This window comes from Phyllobates terribilis, unplaced genomic scaffold (genome assembly GCF_046119375.1).
Source record: "Phyllobates terribilis strain yellow unplaced genomic scaffold, ASM4611937v1 Scaffold_4__5_contigs__length_816908805, whole genome shotgun sequence".
NCBI lineage: Eukaryota > Metazoa > Chordata > Amphibia > Anura > Dendrobatidae > Phyllobates > Phyllobates terribilis.
The window spans coordinates 748568611-748584526 of record NW_027362764.1 but is presented as its reverse complement, the minus strand read 5'-3'; the positions used below and the strand labels follow the sequence as shown (position 1 = coordinate 748584526).

At 45.0% G+C, this 15916-nt stretch overlaps 1 protein-coding gene across 1 annotated transcript in view; it reads right to left on the bottom strand.

Moving 5' to 3' along the window:
• The window catches only part of FBXO32 (F-box protein 32), a 41022-nt gene extending 31092 nt beyond the window's left edge, over positions 1 to 9930 (bottom strand). Inside the window, exons 1-4 of the mRNA XM_073679848.1 lie at positions 9689 to 9930; positions 2944 to 3065; positions 2700 to 2749; positions 1266 to 1358 (exon numbers count right to left, since the gene is read on the bottom strand). Of these exons, the coding sequence (XP_073535949.1) occupies positions 1266 to 1358; positions 2700 to 2749; positions 2944 to 3065; positions 9689 to 9801 (378 nt within the window). The 5' untranslated portion in view covers positions 9802 to 9930. The remainder of the gene's footprint in view (positions 1 to 1265; positions 1359 to 2699; positions 2750 to 2943; positions 3066 to 9688) is intronic.
• Positions 9931 to 15916: the final 5986 nt, after the last annotated feature.

The window sequence follows — 15916 nt, the reverse complement described above, 5'->3', positions numbered from 1 at the left end:
AGCTGATCGGCAGTGGTGCTGGGTGTCGGACCCCGGCCGATCAGACATTGATGCCCTATCCTAAGGATAGGCCATCAATCTAAAAGTAGTGGACAACCTCTTTAATATATCACTACATCCAGTCGGAGGAACGACAGCAGCACAGATCTCACCTCTTTTTAAACACAATTTTCCCCCTCCCAGCTTAGAGACAGGTAGTCTTCTAAATCTGTCAAGTAAGTGAGACAGTGGAGAGCCCACCTTTAGCTTCCCTTTATTAAAGGGCCAGAGTTTTTATTACTAAATTAGTGAGGACATTTTTTACTTTTTTTTATCTAAAACTTTTTGAGAAATGTATATATTTTAGCCTCATAAAGTTTCCCAGGAGGTGATAAGTCCTCTTTTAAAGTTTTACAGAACAGAGCTGCAGTCAACTGGCAGCTGTTAACACCATCTTCATAGAAAACACAGAAATCAGTCAGTTCATGGAAGCGACTAACCTTTGTATCATCCCATAAAACAAAACTTTCTATCCTACCTGTACTGTACCTGGGTCCAATTCCCACTGGGGCCAACATCTACATAGAATTTGTATGATCTCCCTGCGATTGGATGGGTCAATGTGAGATAGAGTTTTGAAACTTTTTGAAAATTTTTCTATTAGGACTACACAAAAAAAAGGGGCAACTAAGTAGGCGAATTAAGTAAGAGTAGCCGTCTTCTGCTCCCGGCACAGCTTATATGACGAGTCTCAGTGATTTATAACCCGTCCGGTCCCGCTGCCAAGACACATGGTATTCTTGTTTTTGTAATGAATACACAGAGCGTCTGGTTACTCAGTGCGATTACACAGATGCTCCTACGTTGGCACACAGACATCTCTGTAAATTACATTTTATTTGGGTCTGCCAAAACCAAAGTAAATATTATTATGGAAAATGCCGGGGCAAGAATAATATTTGCCCCTGACCTATATTCGAGGCATTTTACACAACACATTAAAATAGTCAACAAATGTCCTTATGATTTGGCCAACACAGAGGTAGATACTTCAAAGTTAGCGACCCAGTACCAGGTTACTCTGTGACCCCCAGCTTCATAGTTGCCCCCAGGTCCATGGTGCTCAAAGGCCCCTGTGCCACATTAATAGACACCAATATGGCACGTGATAGATGAGGGGACTTTTTACAGATTTTTCACAGCTGTCTAGGCCAATAATGCTTCCGCTGGCAGAAAATAATGTATCTAGATAGAAAGATTTACTCAACACATTTTCCCATACTTACGCGTACAACATAATTGAATTTTCGAGAGTCCAAGATGGCAGTGGAGAAGTCCAAGTGGTTGAAAGCCTCGCCCAGAGTGCAATATCCATGACGCTGTAGGAACAAAGGAGGGTTGAGTGTTATTGATGGAGGCTAATTTTTTGAAAACTCCTCAATCACATTATTGGGACAGGTCACTGCCTTCCACAAAATCAACGAACTCCTCTCCTGTTGATGTATTCATTCCCGATAATTATTAGCTGAAAAGTCTTATATCCCGTCTGCTTTATGACATTGCCCCTTTTATATGCAGACTAGTACTCAATCACATCATTAGACGGGTCACTGACTTTTACAAAATCAACATACTCGTCTTCTGTTGACGTCATCATTCTTATAATCCAATAGACTGCTACGTTTTTTAACCTCCCACTTTGGGTACTAGACTTATCACCTGCAGCCCTGCAATACTCATGTGACTGAATAGGTTACTACCTGCTGCAAAATCAACACACTCCTCTTCAATTAATATAATCGTTCCCGTGAACATATGGGCCTCGGATTCATCATGCCAGTCTTGACGCGGGGGTGTGCTGGAGTAAGATGTTCCTGAATCATTAAGAGGCTCCCGCCTCTTGACAAGTGGTGTGTAAGATTTCTGGCTCGTCATGGATTAGATGAGCTATGGCGTTATGCTCCCAACGCGTCCATGTCTAAACCCAGCTCCACCCATCTTGGCAGAGCTGGGTAAAACTGGCGTGAAAATGTAAAAAAATTACAATTTTTTTGAGCAACCCCACGTTGCGCAAAAATTTTGCTACTTTTTCAAAGCAATTTAAGCCAGAATTCCGTCAAAATTGCTTTGATGAATCGGAACCTTATAATAATAATAATAATTTTTATTTATATAGCGCCAACATATTCCGCAGCACTTTACAATTAAGCGGGGACATGTACAAACAATAAATTCAATACAAGGTGAGACAGTTTAACAGTTACATCAGGAGTGAGGTCCCTGCTCGCAAGCTTACAATCTACATGGAAATGGGGGGACACAATAGGTGGAAAGTGCTTGTTATTTCAGGTCTGGCAATTAGCTGAAAACTGTTCTATTCCCATTGACTTCATGACACTGCATAATAAAATAATCATACAAGGGTCACTGCCTCCTACAAGGTCAGTACATTCCTCTTCTGTTGCTTTCAACATTCTCAGGATCTCATTGGATCGGACGTGTTAATATATCCCTTCTTATATCATGACACAGCCCTTTTCACATGCTGCAGTTTCCTCACTAAAAAAAATCAGAAGGGATCAGGTCGCTGCCTCCCACAAGCTCAACACACTCCTCTCTTGCTGCTATGGTCTGATAGTCTACAGGTTGCTCTAATAGTGCACAATGTAAATGGACGCTAATACAATGATGCTACCCAAATCCACGGACCATGTTCGTACCTCTTTGGTGCTTCCTTTGTGCACGTAGATCCACTTCTCTTGGTAAAAATCTGTTTGTGCAAGAAAATATGAGTCATAAAATGATGGAAAAAAAAAACGAAACCCAATTCATTATTTGATGTTTGTCTCTATAAAGGCCATTCTTCATTCTAGAACAATGTATTAGGCCTATCCCCGGGATTATAATGGACTCCTGTTGGACGGTCGTGCGGAGATGTGACGGGATACGGTCGCTGCCACTTACATTGTGTCTTTGTATTGTTGTTGAGAAAGTCCTTCTTTCTCTTCTTGGCAGCGATGTCGTAGTTCAGGTTAGTGACGAGGTTCTCTTTATTGTTTTCTTTATTGTTCTCCACCTGGCAATAACTGGAAAGACACCGGAATCTATCAGACCCAACTGGATCAGTTAAAAAAAAGTTGTTTTGTTCTAGAAATAGCGCCACGCTTTTTTTAAGGCTGTGTGTGGTATTGCAGCTCAGCCCCATGGAAGTGAATGGAGCTGAGCCGCAATACCACATACTACCTGGGAACAGGTGTGGCGCTACTTTATTATATATAATGAAAACTTACACAACTTTGTACCTCTCAATTTTCAAGATCTCTGCTTACTGTCAGTGACTGGCAAAAAAGAGCATCCAGTGTCGACAATCCTCTGTAAGCTAAACATGGCGGCTGCTTGTCTGTCCTGATACTTTGCTACAATGTAACAGTGAAGGTAAAATGGGTTGTTTTTATCTCATAGACGATTGTCTATCAACAAATAGGTCGTGTTCACACAATGCTGTTGTGATGTGCTTTTTCCCCCGATTTTCCAAAAATGTAATAAAATCGCAGCTTTTTTTTTTTACACCATTTTTGGAAAATTGGGAAACAACATATCACAATATGTAAAGAGTATTCCTTGTTTGGGTGTTCAGATTCTTAAAGCGGTTCTCCAGGACTTTACCATTGATGGCCTATCTTTAAGATCAATGTCTGATCTTTGGGGGTGCGACACTCTGCACCCCCGCCGATTAGCTGTTCCCGGTGTCGGCAGGTACTACTCAGCTCCGTCTACTGTATAGTGGCCGCGGCGGGTACTGCACATCCGCCACCTATTCAAATCAATAGGGAGTAGATGTGCAGTACCCAGCCGTGGCCACTATTTCGTTAATGGCGCTGCAACTGTGCAGTTCTGTGCGCCGCTGTCACCGGGAACGGCTGATTGGTGGAGGTGCCGGGTGTCGCACCCCCACCGATCAAGGCCATCAATGTTAAAGTCCCACACAACCCAAGAATGTTCTCATTCACAGACAGCTTGCAGACATCTTGAAACTGCTAAGAAGTTGAAACAAGGAGTATATTAAAAAAATTGCAGAACTTACTAGGAATCCGTGTGATCATTGTATAATGAGAGTTCTGCAACTTTTTTATAGACACTTTAACAATTGCTGCTTGTTGTTAGTGATTGGAAACATTCACACATTCTAGTATTAATGGGATTTTTTTTTTCATGGACAGGATTTTAAGAACGCAAAGGTTCGAGGATTCGCTTCTTAGTAGATTGCAGACTTATATATTATAAAGTAAGAGAGCAGATATAGTGTTAAATCGCACGACGCCTTTAAGTCTCCTGGTACGATACTTATTCTGGGGCGCAGGATCGGTGCCAGGCGAGGGCTCAGGAATCTGTTTAGTTCACAATGACTCACAGTACAGGAATACAGGGCAAAACAACACATAGCTGTACACAGACAGGCCCCAACACGCCGATGTAGCAGAGCTGACATGGTGACATACAGATCGCTGCTTATTGCTAGACTCATTGCTAGTGTCACAAAACTACCTCCTGCCCAAGTGATGCAAGTGATGTGAGGAGACGCTGCCCCATATAGGGGGTCTTATAAATTTCATTATGGTGCCACTTTAAAGGGCCAGGAGAGAAGCAATACGTGGTGCGAAGGTTGCAATCAAATCTCGTCCTCGTGCCTTAGGGGGTAGGGGTTTGGCGCGGTGGGGGGCGCAGTTGCCCTATGCTGTACACGTCACATCATGATTGTGGGGTCCTGGAACTGATTTTGCACTGGCGGAGGTCCAGGAAGTTTATGTTATGTCTTTTTTTTTTTGCAAATGGTTGATGCATTGACATAATTTACAAATTTCAAAAAGGAAAAAAAAAGTGCTACTTTTTGAAACCTTGCACTCGTAACACTAAAGGAGCATTAATCTGCTCTAAAGGGGGCTTTATTTTTTTTGCAGGGGACATTACTACTGGGCAAGTGGGCACAATACTCCCCTCGCCCTGAGTGCTGGCAAGCCACACAGTGCCACTGCAGTGACATATTGTATTATCAGAACAGCCTGCGTACTGCCCCTTTAAATGTGCTGTTGCACCTTCATATGACCCACTATTAGCCCCTGGACCCCAATGCAAAATCTGTCACTTTGCCCTTTACCTAAAACCGGCCATTTATTAAACCGATGTCTTCTTAAGTGACAAAGGGGTCTTTGGAGCCCCTAAAACACCCGCCACCCTTTATAGCTACACCCCTGATGACCCCACAATTGCCATCTGATGGGAGGAGAGGGTCGGCATTATTATGGTATGTGTATAATGTAATAAATGTGTGGGTTCCCTTTAGTTACCTGGAAAGGTTCCTACAGTCCTAAAAAGGATAATTTCTTGACAGCGGATTGGGGGCCAATAATCGCAGATGAATTGTTCTGTTATTCCAAGCATTGCCCAACAATAGGTTACATAAGAGGGAAAATGAGCAGCGAGATGTCGGAGCCAGATGCATTTCTGAAAGGATTACACATCCCTGGTATAATGCCGCTTCTGTAGTGGGTATTGCACACACAAGGTCATGGTGCCTGGCTGACACCCCTAATTTTTAATTAGTTTATCCCTTCCCTTGTAACAGGGCCAAAAGCACTTGTGAGGCAGATCCATCACACCACAAAAGACAGGGGGAGGGGGGTTCATTTTCAGTCCAACAGATAGCGAAAGAAAAAAACAGTACTGTGCATCAAATGTCATTAAAGGTTAGGTTATATCAGAGAAACAGGTTCACCGTGTAAATGGGTCAAACTGCAATACCAGACTCAGCCTATGAGCAAAAGAGGCACTGTTTCTGGAATAAGATAGCCATGTTTTTCACACACATGCACCCCCTGTTCGAAGCCAAGCAATGCCTACCATTATGACCACCATTACAGCTACTAAAAAGGTTGTCATCCAGATTTCCTCTTGTGCGAGAATGACATATCTGTATATCATTCAGGTAAGTGGAGAGATGGACAAAGACCCCAAGGGGAGAGTTAATGGCTAGTCATTCTCCTTTTTCATAGTTGCCAACATTTCTCGGGATGTTTAAGTCATACCCGACCCCTGCCTATCCCAGAACCTACTGTGCTTATCCCAGGACCTCCCCTGCCCATCCCAGGACTTCCCCTGCCTATCCCAGAACCTCCCTGTCTATCCCAGGACCTCCCCTGACCGCCCCAGAACCTCCCCTGCTCATCCCAGGACATCTCCTGCCTATCCCAAGACCCCCCTGACCACCCCAGGACCTCCCCTGCCTGTCCCAGGACCTCCCCTGCCCATCCCAGGACTTCCCCTGCCTATCACAGGACCTCCCCTGCCTATCCCAGAACCTCCCTGTCTATCCCAGGACCTCCCTGTCTATCCCAGGACCTCCCCTGACCGCCCAGAACCTCCCCTGCTCATCCCAGGACATCTCCTGCCTATCCCAAGACCCCCCTGACCACCCTAGGACCTCCCCTGCCTGTCCCAGGACATCCCCTGCCTGTCCCAAGACCTACCTGCCTATCCCAGGACCTCTCCTGCTTGTCCCAGGACCTCCACTGCCTATCCCAGGACCTCCACTGCCTGTCCCAGGACTTCCACTGCCTGTCTCAGGACCTCCACTGCCTGTCCCAGGATCTCCACTGCCTGTCCCAGAATCTCCCCTGCCCGTCCCAGGATCTCCCCTGCCCGTCCCAGGACCTCCCCTGCCCGTTCCAGGACCTCGCCGGCCCGTCCCAGGATCTCCTCTGACTGTCCCAGGACCTCCCCTGCCCATCCCAAGACCTCCCTCGCCAATCTAGGGAACTACCCCAACTCTTTCCCAAATTTTTCATACACCCCTCCACCTTTCAGAACAGGAAATCCAGAACAGTTGGCAACTGTGCTTCACCAGAAAGAGGAAGCGGAAAGATTGTGATTGACACATGTTATGTCTTACACAAACGGAGGAGTTTGAGGCGCAAAAGAGATGGAAGTAACAAGTAATCCTAGACACAAAGGTCTATAAATATCATGCTATGTAGCCATAAAATCACATGCACCACTGCAAAAATGTTCAATACTGGGACTTGTAGTTCAACTTAGCAAAGTAAAATGACCAAACAATCAAAGTTGTTTTTTGATTTCCTAAAAATGTAACTTTCTCTTTGCCTGTTCTGGAGACAGTTTGATTAGACGTCCTTTATCACCTCCTAGACCCTTTTTGCCATACAGAATATGTCTGTGCTTTTTTGGCATTGCATAAAGTTTTTACAACTTTCCAATCTATTTTGTGTTCCAATATCTCCCCATTTTCTAGATCTCTGCTTGATGCCAGTGAATAGAAACTTCCCAATCCTGTCACAATTGTATCCAGTCCAGACAATGCTCTGTGAGCTAAACCTGCGCTGATACATTGTAACAAACAATTAGAACAGGAGAGCTTTCATCTCAGTTTTCCTTTATTAAACACTGACTATATTAGAATGTGTAAAGCTAAGTAATTCCCTGACCTCAAGAGCTCACAGCCCAAATATATATCTATTTAAAGGGGTTGTCCAGAACTAGAAAAACAAGGCAGTTTTTTTTTTTTTCAAAAACAGTGCCACCCCTGACTATGGGTTGTATGTGGTATTGCAGCAGGACTTCAATGGGACTGAATTGCAATACCAGACACAACCCGCTGCTAGAGAGGGCGCTATTTTTAGAGGAAAGCCATGTTTTTTCTAATTCTGGACAAGCCCTTTACTTATTACAGATTATAATGCAATTTTTAGGATATTGCATCGTCTCCAGAGGGAAAGTGTTAACGTTTTTGTACAATTCTCATTATTCGGGTATCGGCATATATTGCACAGGGTCCAATCTCTGGGACCTCCGCCTGTCTGGAGTACATCATCATATTGAATGTGAGCTATAGAAATAGAAACAGTTGGGGGCGCTGCGCTATATTGATTGCGTATAGTAAATTATACGTATATTCACATTTGTGGTGGAATCATTTGCGCAGTGTCATTATAAGATCCATCGTATACAGCGTACACTGAGTACACAGGGTGACGACGGCTGCCAACCCTTCTGGGCAATGTCACCCTGATTGTGATGTGCCAGGAATTCTGTTGATGATTGCTCTACTGCCTCCTACAGGGCAGATGAGGACATTACAGGTCACATGCTTTTCTGAAGGGAAACAAAAACAACCTAGGCGCATGGCTGAGATCCCAGGGAAGAAGCAGATCTCTCCAAAGCTCCATCCAGCCAAGTCACTGTTTACATTGCCTTAATATAGATCAGGAAGCCGCCACTGCGCCAACACATGGCTGAGGATGCTGAGACTTGTAGTCGGCGGCTATTATACCCGCGCTGTGATACAACGTAGCTGCATTGAAACAATCTCATCTTTCCAACCTGTGGTTCTCTAGCTGTTGCAAAACTACAACTCCCAGCGAGTCCCGACAGCTGACAGCATGTTAGGGGTTGTATCGATCCTTTATATTTGATATATATCCCTAATGTTTATTTGTAGATTGCAAGCTCTTAGGAACACAGAGTGGAGAGCGATCCCTTGTGTGATGTAGAATCAGTAACATTGTTTACTAAATAATAATGAATAAGTGTTTGGATGTAGCAGAGCTGTGCGTGTTATCTACTAAATATCAATAGATAAGTGTTCAGATATAGCAGAGCTGTGCGTGTTATCTACTAAATATCAATAGATAAGTGTTCAGATGTAGCAGAGCTGTGCGTGTTATCTACTAAATATCAATAGATAAGTGTTCAGATGTAGCAGAGCTGTGCGTGTTATCTACTAAATATCAATAGATAAGTGTTCAGATATAGCAGAGCTGTGCGTGTTATCTACGAAATAACAATAAATAAGTGTTCAGATGTAGCAGAGCTGTGTGTGTTATCTACTAAATAACAATAAATAAGTGTTCAGATGTAGCAGAGCTGTGCGTGTTATCTACTAAATAACAAATAAGTGCATGGATGTAGCAGAGCTGTGCGTGTTATCTACTAAATAACAATAAATAAGTGCATGGATGTAGCAGAGCTGTGCGTGTTATCTACTAAATAACAATAAATAAGTGCATGGATGTAGCAGAGCTGTGCGTGTTATCTACTAAATAACAATAAATAAGTGCATGGATGTAGCAGAGCTGTGTGTGTTATCTACTAAGTAACAATAAATAAGTGCATGGATGTAGCAGAGCTGTGCGTGTTATCTACTAAATAACAATAAATAAGTGTTCGGATGTAGCAGAGCTGTGCGTGTTATCTACTAAATAACAATAAATAAGTGTTCGGATGTAGCAGAGCTGTGCGTGTTATCTACTAAATAACAATAAATAAGTGCATGGATGTAGCAGAGCTGTGCGTGTTATCTACTAAATAACAATAAATAAGTGTTCAGATGTAGCAGAGCTGTGCGTGTTATCTACTAAATAATAATAAATAAGTGTTCGGATGTAGCAGAGCTGTGCGTTTAACTACTAAATGACAGTAAATAAGTGTTCGGAGGTAGCAGAGCTGTGCGTGTTATCTACTAAATAACAATAAATAAGTGCATGGATGTAGCAGAGCTGTGTGTGTTACCCATTCTCTTACATAAGCCGATTACCACAAACAATACAGATCTGAAGGTCTCAATAGCGAATCCGGCTCTGCTACATCTACGTACGTAACGAACTGTATTTTTCTGCGTAGGACGGATTATACTGACCTGTTAATGTCGCCGACAAAGTTACTATGTTCCTCCAGGAATCTTTTCCAGCCATCCTCAGTCTTCACCCAGTTCTGACCAGGAGACCTCCAGTCCTGTCCTAGGAATGGCATGGTCCTTTGTGATGGGGGCTGTGGTCCTGGGTATCCGCTGTTTTGCTGCTCCTGTGTCTGCAGTGTTCTCTCTCTGCTGTTCCCAGCTTGTTCTAGGCTATTTATACTTGGGGCTTTGTTGCCGGAAGTCTCAGGCCCGGCCTCCGACGCTGACATGTGGCTTTGTTTATACCTCAGCTTTGTTATTGCAAAATCTGAAACTCTATCATCAGGCTGCGTCCTGAGAGCAACAGCTGCAGCCCCGTCACCCCAACGTCCCCCCTACCCACTTCTCCGCAGGTGAAGCCCACCACCACCACTCCCATATTTTCCCCTAATTCTGGGGTTTACATGGAACTGAAACATTAACCCTTGTACAGCTGACTCGCCTCGTAAACAGGAACATAATCGCGGTGTCACATGTGTCAGCGCTCGGATTGCTGCAAGGAGGGTTGTTTGGAGGACGGATTGCAACAAGGAGGTCATTATAGGATGATAACGATCAGAAAGTAACGTATACGTTGTAGGTAAAATGCTGCAAAGCAAGAAGCTTTCTAAAATAGACGTGTTAATAGTTTATTTCTATCAGTTAACAAAATGCAAAGTGAATGAACAAAAGAGAAATCTAAATCCCATCAATATTTGGTGGCCACCCTTTCCCTTCATCAGTTCTTCTCTGTACTTGTCACTTGCACTCAGTTTTTGAAGGAACTCAGCAGTGAGGTTGTTCCAAACATCTTGGAGAACTGACCCCAGATCTTCTGTGGACGTTTCTTGTGCAAATCCTTCTGTCTCTTTATGTGATCCCAGACAGACGGGATGATGGGAGATCAGGGCTCTGTGGGGCCGGATCATCACTTCCAGGACTCCTTGTTCTTTTTAATGACATTGGCTGGATGTTTGGGGTCATTGTTCTGCTGCAGAATAAATTTGGAGCCGAGTAGATGCCCCCCTGTTGGTATTCCATGATGGATAAGTCTGACTGTATTATTTACATTGAGGATACCAAGAAATTGACAACATTGAGGACCGTAGACCAAGGAAACTTAGTGCAGCAGATGAAAAAAACATCATAATTACTTCCCTTCAAAATCAAAGGATGTCCAGCAGTGACATCAACTCAGAGCTGGCAGCAACCAGTGGGACTCAGCTAAACCCATCTACTGCTCGGAAAAGTCTGGTCAAAAGTGGTCTTCATGGAAGAATTGTGTCCAAAAGCCAGACCTTCAACATGGTATCAAGACCAAATGACTAAACTATGTACTGTATAAAAACAGGAAATGGAGGGCAGAAAAATGCTCTGGAGTTAGGAGTCAAAATTTCAAAAATACTTGGCTGTAACAGAAGACAGATTGTTGCCGAAGGGCTGGAGAGCAGCACAATAATGAGGGTCTGCAGGAACAGGGAAGCTCGGTGGAGGGTCCTGCGAGTTTCAGGCTGCATTTCAGCAAATAGAGTTGGAGATTTGGTCAGGATTATTGGCGTCCTCAATGCTGAGAAACTCAGGCACAGTACTGTATCTTGTCTAATCAGTGTATAAATGAAAAGTTCTGCAACTTTCTGATATATTACATTTCTTTTCCTAATCATTTTCAAGATGTCTGCTTGCTGTCAGTGAATGAGAACACTTTCTTTGTACACACTGGCGGATATAAACAGAAGAGGGCCCTGTACAAGAACAATATATGGGCCTTTTGCAGCCCAATAACTCATCATAATGCACAATTCCACCAATTGTGTCCCCTTACCTCTTGGGCCCCTGTACAGATGCACAGGTTTCACCAATGACATGTCTGCCCCTGTGGGTACGTCTACAGGAAACAAACCTGTACATAGCTAGTCCTGCTCTCCCTTGAGGTTTTGTTACAATTGTGAGCTAAACAAACAGGGCTTTAGACTGATACATTGTACAGCTTGTTGCTGAGACCTGAGCAGCTGCTGCTGAGCATTGTCAACTAGATACAATTGTATCTACTTATCAGAGGAGTAAAGGATTAGCCATGAACAGCTTTGACTGTGAATGCAAACAAGAGCGTTCTCATTCACTGACAGCAGATATCTTAGAACGCTCCTCTTCTTTACATTTAGAGGCAACAAACCTGAACATGTCTCGTCCTGCCCTTACTTCATGGCTTGTTACAATTGTGAACTGACCATCCAAGACTCCAGACTGATACATTGTGCAGCAGCTGCTGCTGCTGAGCATTGTCAACTAGATACAAGTGTATCTGTGACGCTCGCAAGCCCTGCCCTGGGACGATGGGGGGTAACTCGGAGCTGGGTCCTATGTTTTTGGTGCGGTCGCAGCTGTGGCCTGGACCCGTTCCGTGCCCAGGGCCGTCACACTGAAAAGGATGTACGGGCTATCAGGGTTGAGTGGTTGCTATCGACTACGCCACCTGTGGTACCTGGTGAAGGCCACCAGCGCTGCTGCAGTCCTCTGAGGCGGGATGTTGTGGCAGCCGACGTTGACACTACTCCCCACAGGCGGAGCAGGGCCTCAGGGCAGAAGACAAGGATGGAGGGAGTCGTAGTCTAGGATGTCTGGTGCTGCGCAGTGTGGTGCAGAAATAAAGAGTCCGGAGGCCATAGGGGTTGACTTCCAGGGTTTTTACTCATGGTGGCGAGTACAGCTGCAAGACTTCTCCCTGCTCCTCACGGAGTTCTGCGGTCACCAGGGACGGGGGTCCGACAACCTCCGAGTAATTCAAGTACTTAATCAGGACCCCGCACCAGAGTGTTCCTAAACTTCAGACTGAGTCCTCTCCTATCTGTGTGTGTAGATAGGCCGGGTCTCCCTCTGGACTACTCTCAGAAACAGGGTACGGGTGGCAGCTCCGCTTCTTCCGTTACCCGATGGGATCCTCAGGGCCTGCCGGGTTTCCCTGACTAGGACGTAGAGTAGCAAAGTCAGGTGTCGGGGGCCGGTACCCCTCTTGCAGCCGGAATCCCTCTGAATAGATCAGAATAGCGAGGACAGGTGGCGTATACCGCTCCGTCTGCATCCCCCTGGGATCCTTTTGCGGTGGAGCTACACTCCTAAGCTCCAGGCCTTCTTGGTCATGATCCTTGACCGGGTTGAGACATATGTTAACTCGAACCTGCCCCTCGACCCAAGGCCAGGGTACGAGGGCCGTGTCTCCATCCGCTGCAGGTTCACCCAGAAGCCACGGTCAGGGATGGAGATCACAACCAAAGAACCTTGAGCCCAAGATGGCTGTGTATTAAATAAGAAATATTAAGTGTAAACTAAATGTGAGTCCTCCACCCTCACCGACTACATGGTTCCCCTTATCTCTTGGTTCCCGAGTCTCCCAATTCCCAGTAGGGGCAGCACCTAGTGCCTACTAGCCCCCTCTGGTGGGAGAAGTGTGGTGTTGGATGTGGAGGTGAGGTCCTGATCATTGCACCGTTCTTACCTCGAAGGAGGGATACTATACCCCATTAGAGAGGTGCAGCATCCCTGTGGCGGTCGAACCCTCAGGGGCGCCACATATCCACTTCTCAGATAAGGGCAAGACTAACTATGAACATGTTTACAGAGTGTTCTTATTCATTTACCGCAAACAGATCTTAAAACAGGGAAGATTTCATTTATTCACAAATTAAAAATTATTTAAAGGTAGTCTGTCACTGGGCCAGACATATAGAAGAAAAGGAAGAATCACTGGAAAAGTCCCTTTAAAATATCTTGACCTTATTTATAAATCCATACAAGGCAAGAGGCAAATGTGACGTTGACACATTTCGACCTGAACGGTCTTAATTGTAACACTGGGCTGGAAATACCATTGGTGCAATCTGTGCAGCCGCTCAGGGGCCCCTGTGAGCTACAGGAGCCACGTCCACCTCTAGGGCAGAAAGCAACTAGACCACCAGGGAGACTCAGAATAACTTAATATTACGATTGAACGCCATGGAAGCTGACTTTAAAGAAGGCCTGTCACGTGCCAGAAATATGTGTTTGTTGTTCCTGGTGTAAATGTCGCTGTACTCCAGAATCTGGCTCCATTTTTCTTTTGTTCCTACTCCTCTCTGTTCCTGACATATGCTCCTCTCTTCCCTGTATATTAATCTAGTCTTGTTAGCCAAAGGGGCGTCCTATTGTTATCCCTGTGGGCGTCTTCTTGAGGACTGCACCCATTTGGATAAAAAGACTTGAGTTGATGTGCATACAGGGAAGAGGAGGCCATATCTCAGGAACGCAGAGGAGCAGGAACAAAAGAAAAACATCTCCGGAGTCAGGAGAACAGCGACATTTACACCAGGTAACAAAATTGCTAATAGCAAGTGACAGGTCATCATTTAAGGAGGTTGTACCAAGTTACTAAGTTATCCCTTATAGATAGAATATAGGGGATAACTTATTTAGTGATGGTGGTCCAAAGGCTGGAACTCTCACCGTTCCTGAGATCCTGGAGGTCGAACAAGAGCACTTTCACTCCATTCATTTAGTATGGGGCTGCCGAGCACTGCACACAGTTATCTCTGGTGATCCCATAGAGTACACATGTCAAAGTCTGGCCTGCGGGGTGAGTATATTTGGCCCACGAAGCCAGGTGTGGCCATTATTCTGTATGGAGGACTATGTGGAGTTCATTATTCCGTATGGAGGACTATGTGGGGCCATTATACTGTATGGAGGACTATGTGGGGCCCATTATTCTGTATGGAGGACTATGTGGGGCCCATTATACGGGATGGAGGACTATGTGGGGTTCATTATTCTGTATGGAGGACTATGTGGGGCCCATTATACTGGATGGAGGACTATGTGGGGCCCATTATTCTGTATGGAGGACTATATAGGGCCCATTATTCTGTATGGAGGACTATGTGGGGCCCATTATTCTTTATGAAGGACTATGTGGGGCCATTATTCTGTGTGCAGGACTATGTGGGGCCCATTATTCTGTATGGAGGACGTTGTGGGTTCATTATTCTGTATGGAGGACTATGTGGGGCCCATTATTCTGCATGGAAGACTATGTGGGGCCCATTATTCTGTATGGAGTACTATGTGGGGCTATTATTCTGTGTGGAGGACTATGTGGGGCCATTATTCTGTATGGAGGACTGTGTGGGGCCCATTATACTGGATGGAGGACTATGTGGGGTTCATTATTCTGTATGGAGGATTATGTGGGGCCCATTATTCTGTATGGAGGACTATGTGGGGCCCATTATTCTGTATGTAGGACTATGCGGTTCATTATTCTGTATGGAGGAATATGTGGGTTCCATTATTCTGTATGGAGGACTTTGTGGGGTCCATTATTCTGTATGGAGGACTATGTGGGGCCCATTATTCTGTATGGAGGACTATGTGGGGCCTATTATACTGTATGGAGGACTATGTGGGGCCCATTATTCTGTATGGAGGACTATGTGGGGCCATTATTCTGTGTGGAGGACTATGTGGGGCCCATTATTCTGCATGGAGGACTATGTGGGGCCCATTATACTGTATGGAGGACTATGTGGGGCCCATTATTCTGTATGGAAGACTATGTGGGGCCCATTATTCTGTATGGAGGACTATGTGGGGCCCATTATTCTGTATGGAGGACTATGTGGGGCCCATTATAATGTATGGAGGACTATGTGGGGCCCATTATTCTGTATGGACGACTATGTGGGGCCCATTATTCTGTATGGAGGACTGTGTGGGGCCCATTATACTGTATGGAGGACTATGTGGGGCCCATTATTCTGTATGTATATGTGGGGCTCATTATACTGGATGGAGGACTGTGTGGGGCCCATTATTCTGTATGGAGGACCATGTGGGTTCATTATTCTGTATGGAGGACTATGTGGGGCCATTATACTGTATGGAGGACTATGTGGGGCCATTATTCTGCATGGAGGACTATGTGGGGCCCATAATTCTGTATGGAGGACTATGTGGGTTCATTATTCTGTATGGAGGACTATGTGGGGCCCATTATTCTGTATGGAGGACTATGTGGGGCCTATTATACTGTATGGAGGACTATGTGGGGCCCATTATTCTGTATGGAGGACTATGTGGGTTCATTATTCTGCATGGAGGACTATGTGGGGCCCATTATTCTGTATGGAGGACTATGTGGGTTCATTATTCTGTATGGAGGACTATGTGGGGCCCATTATT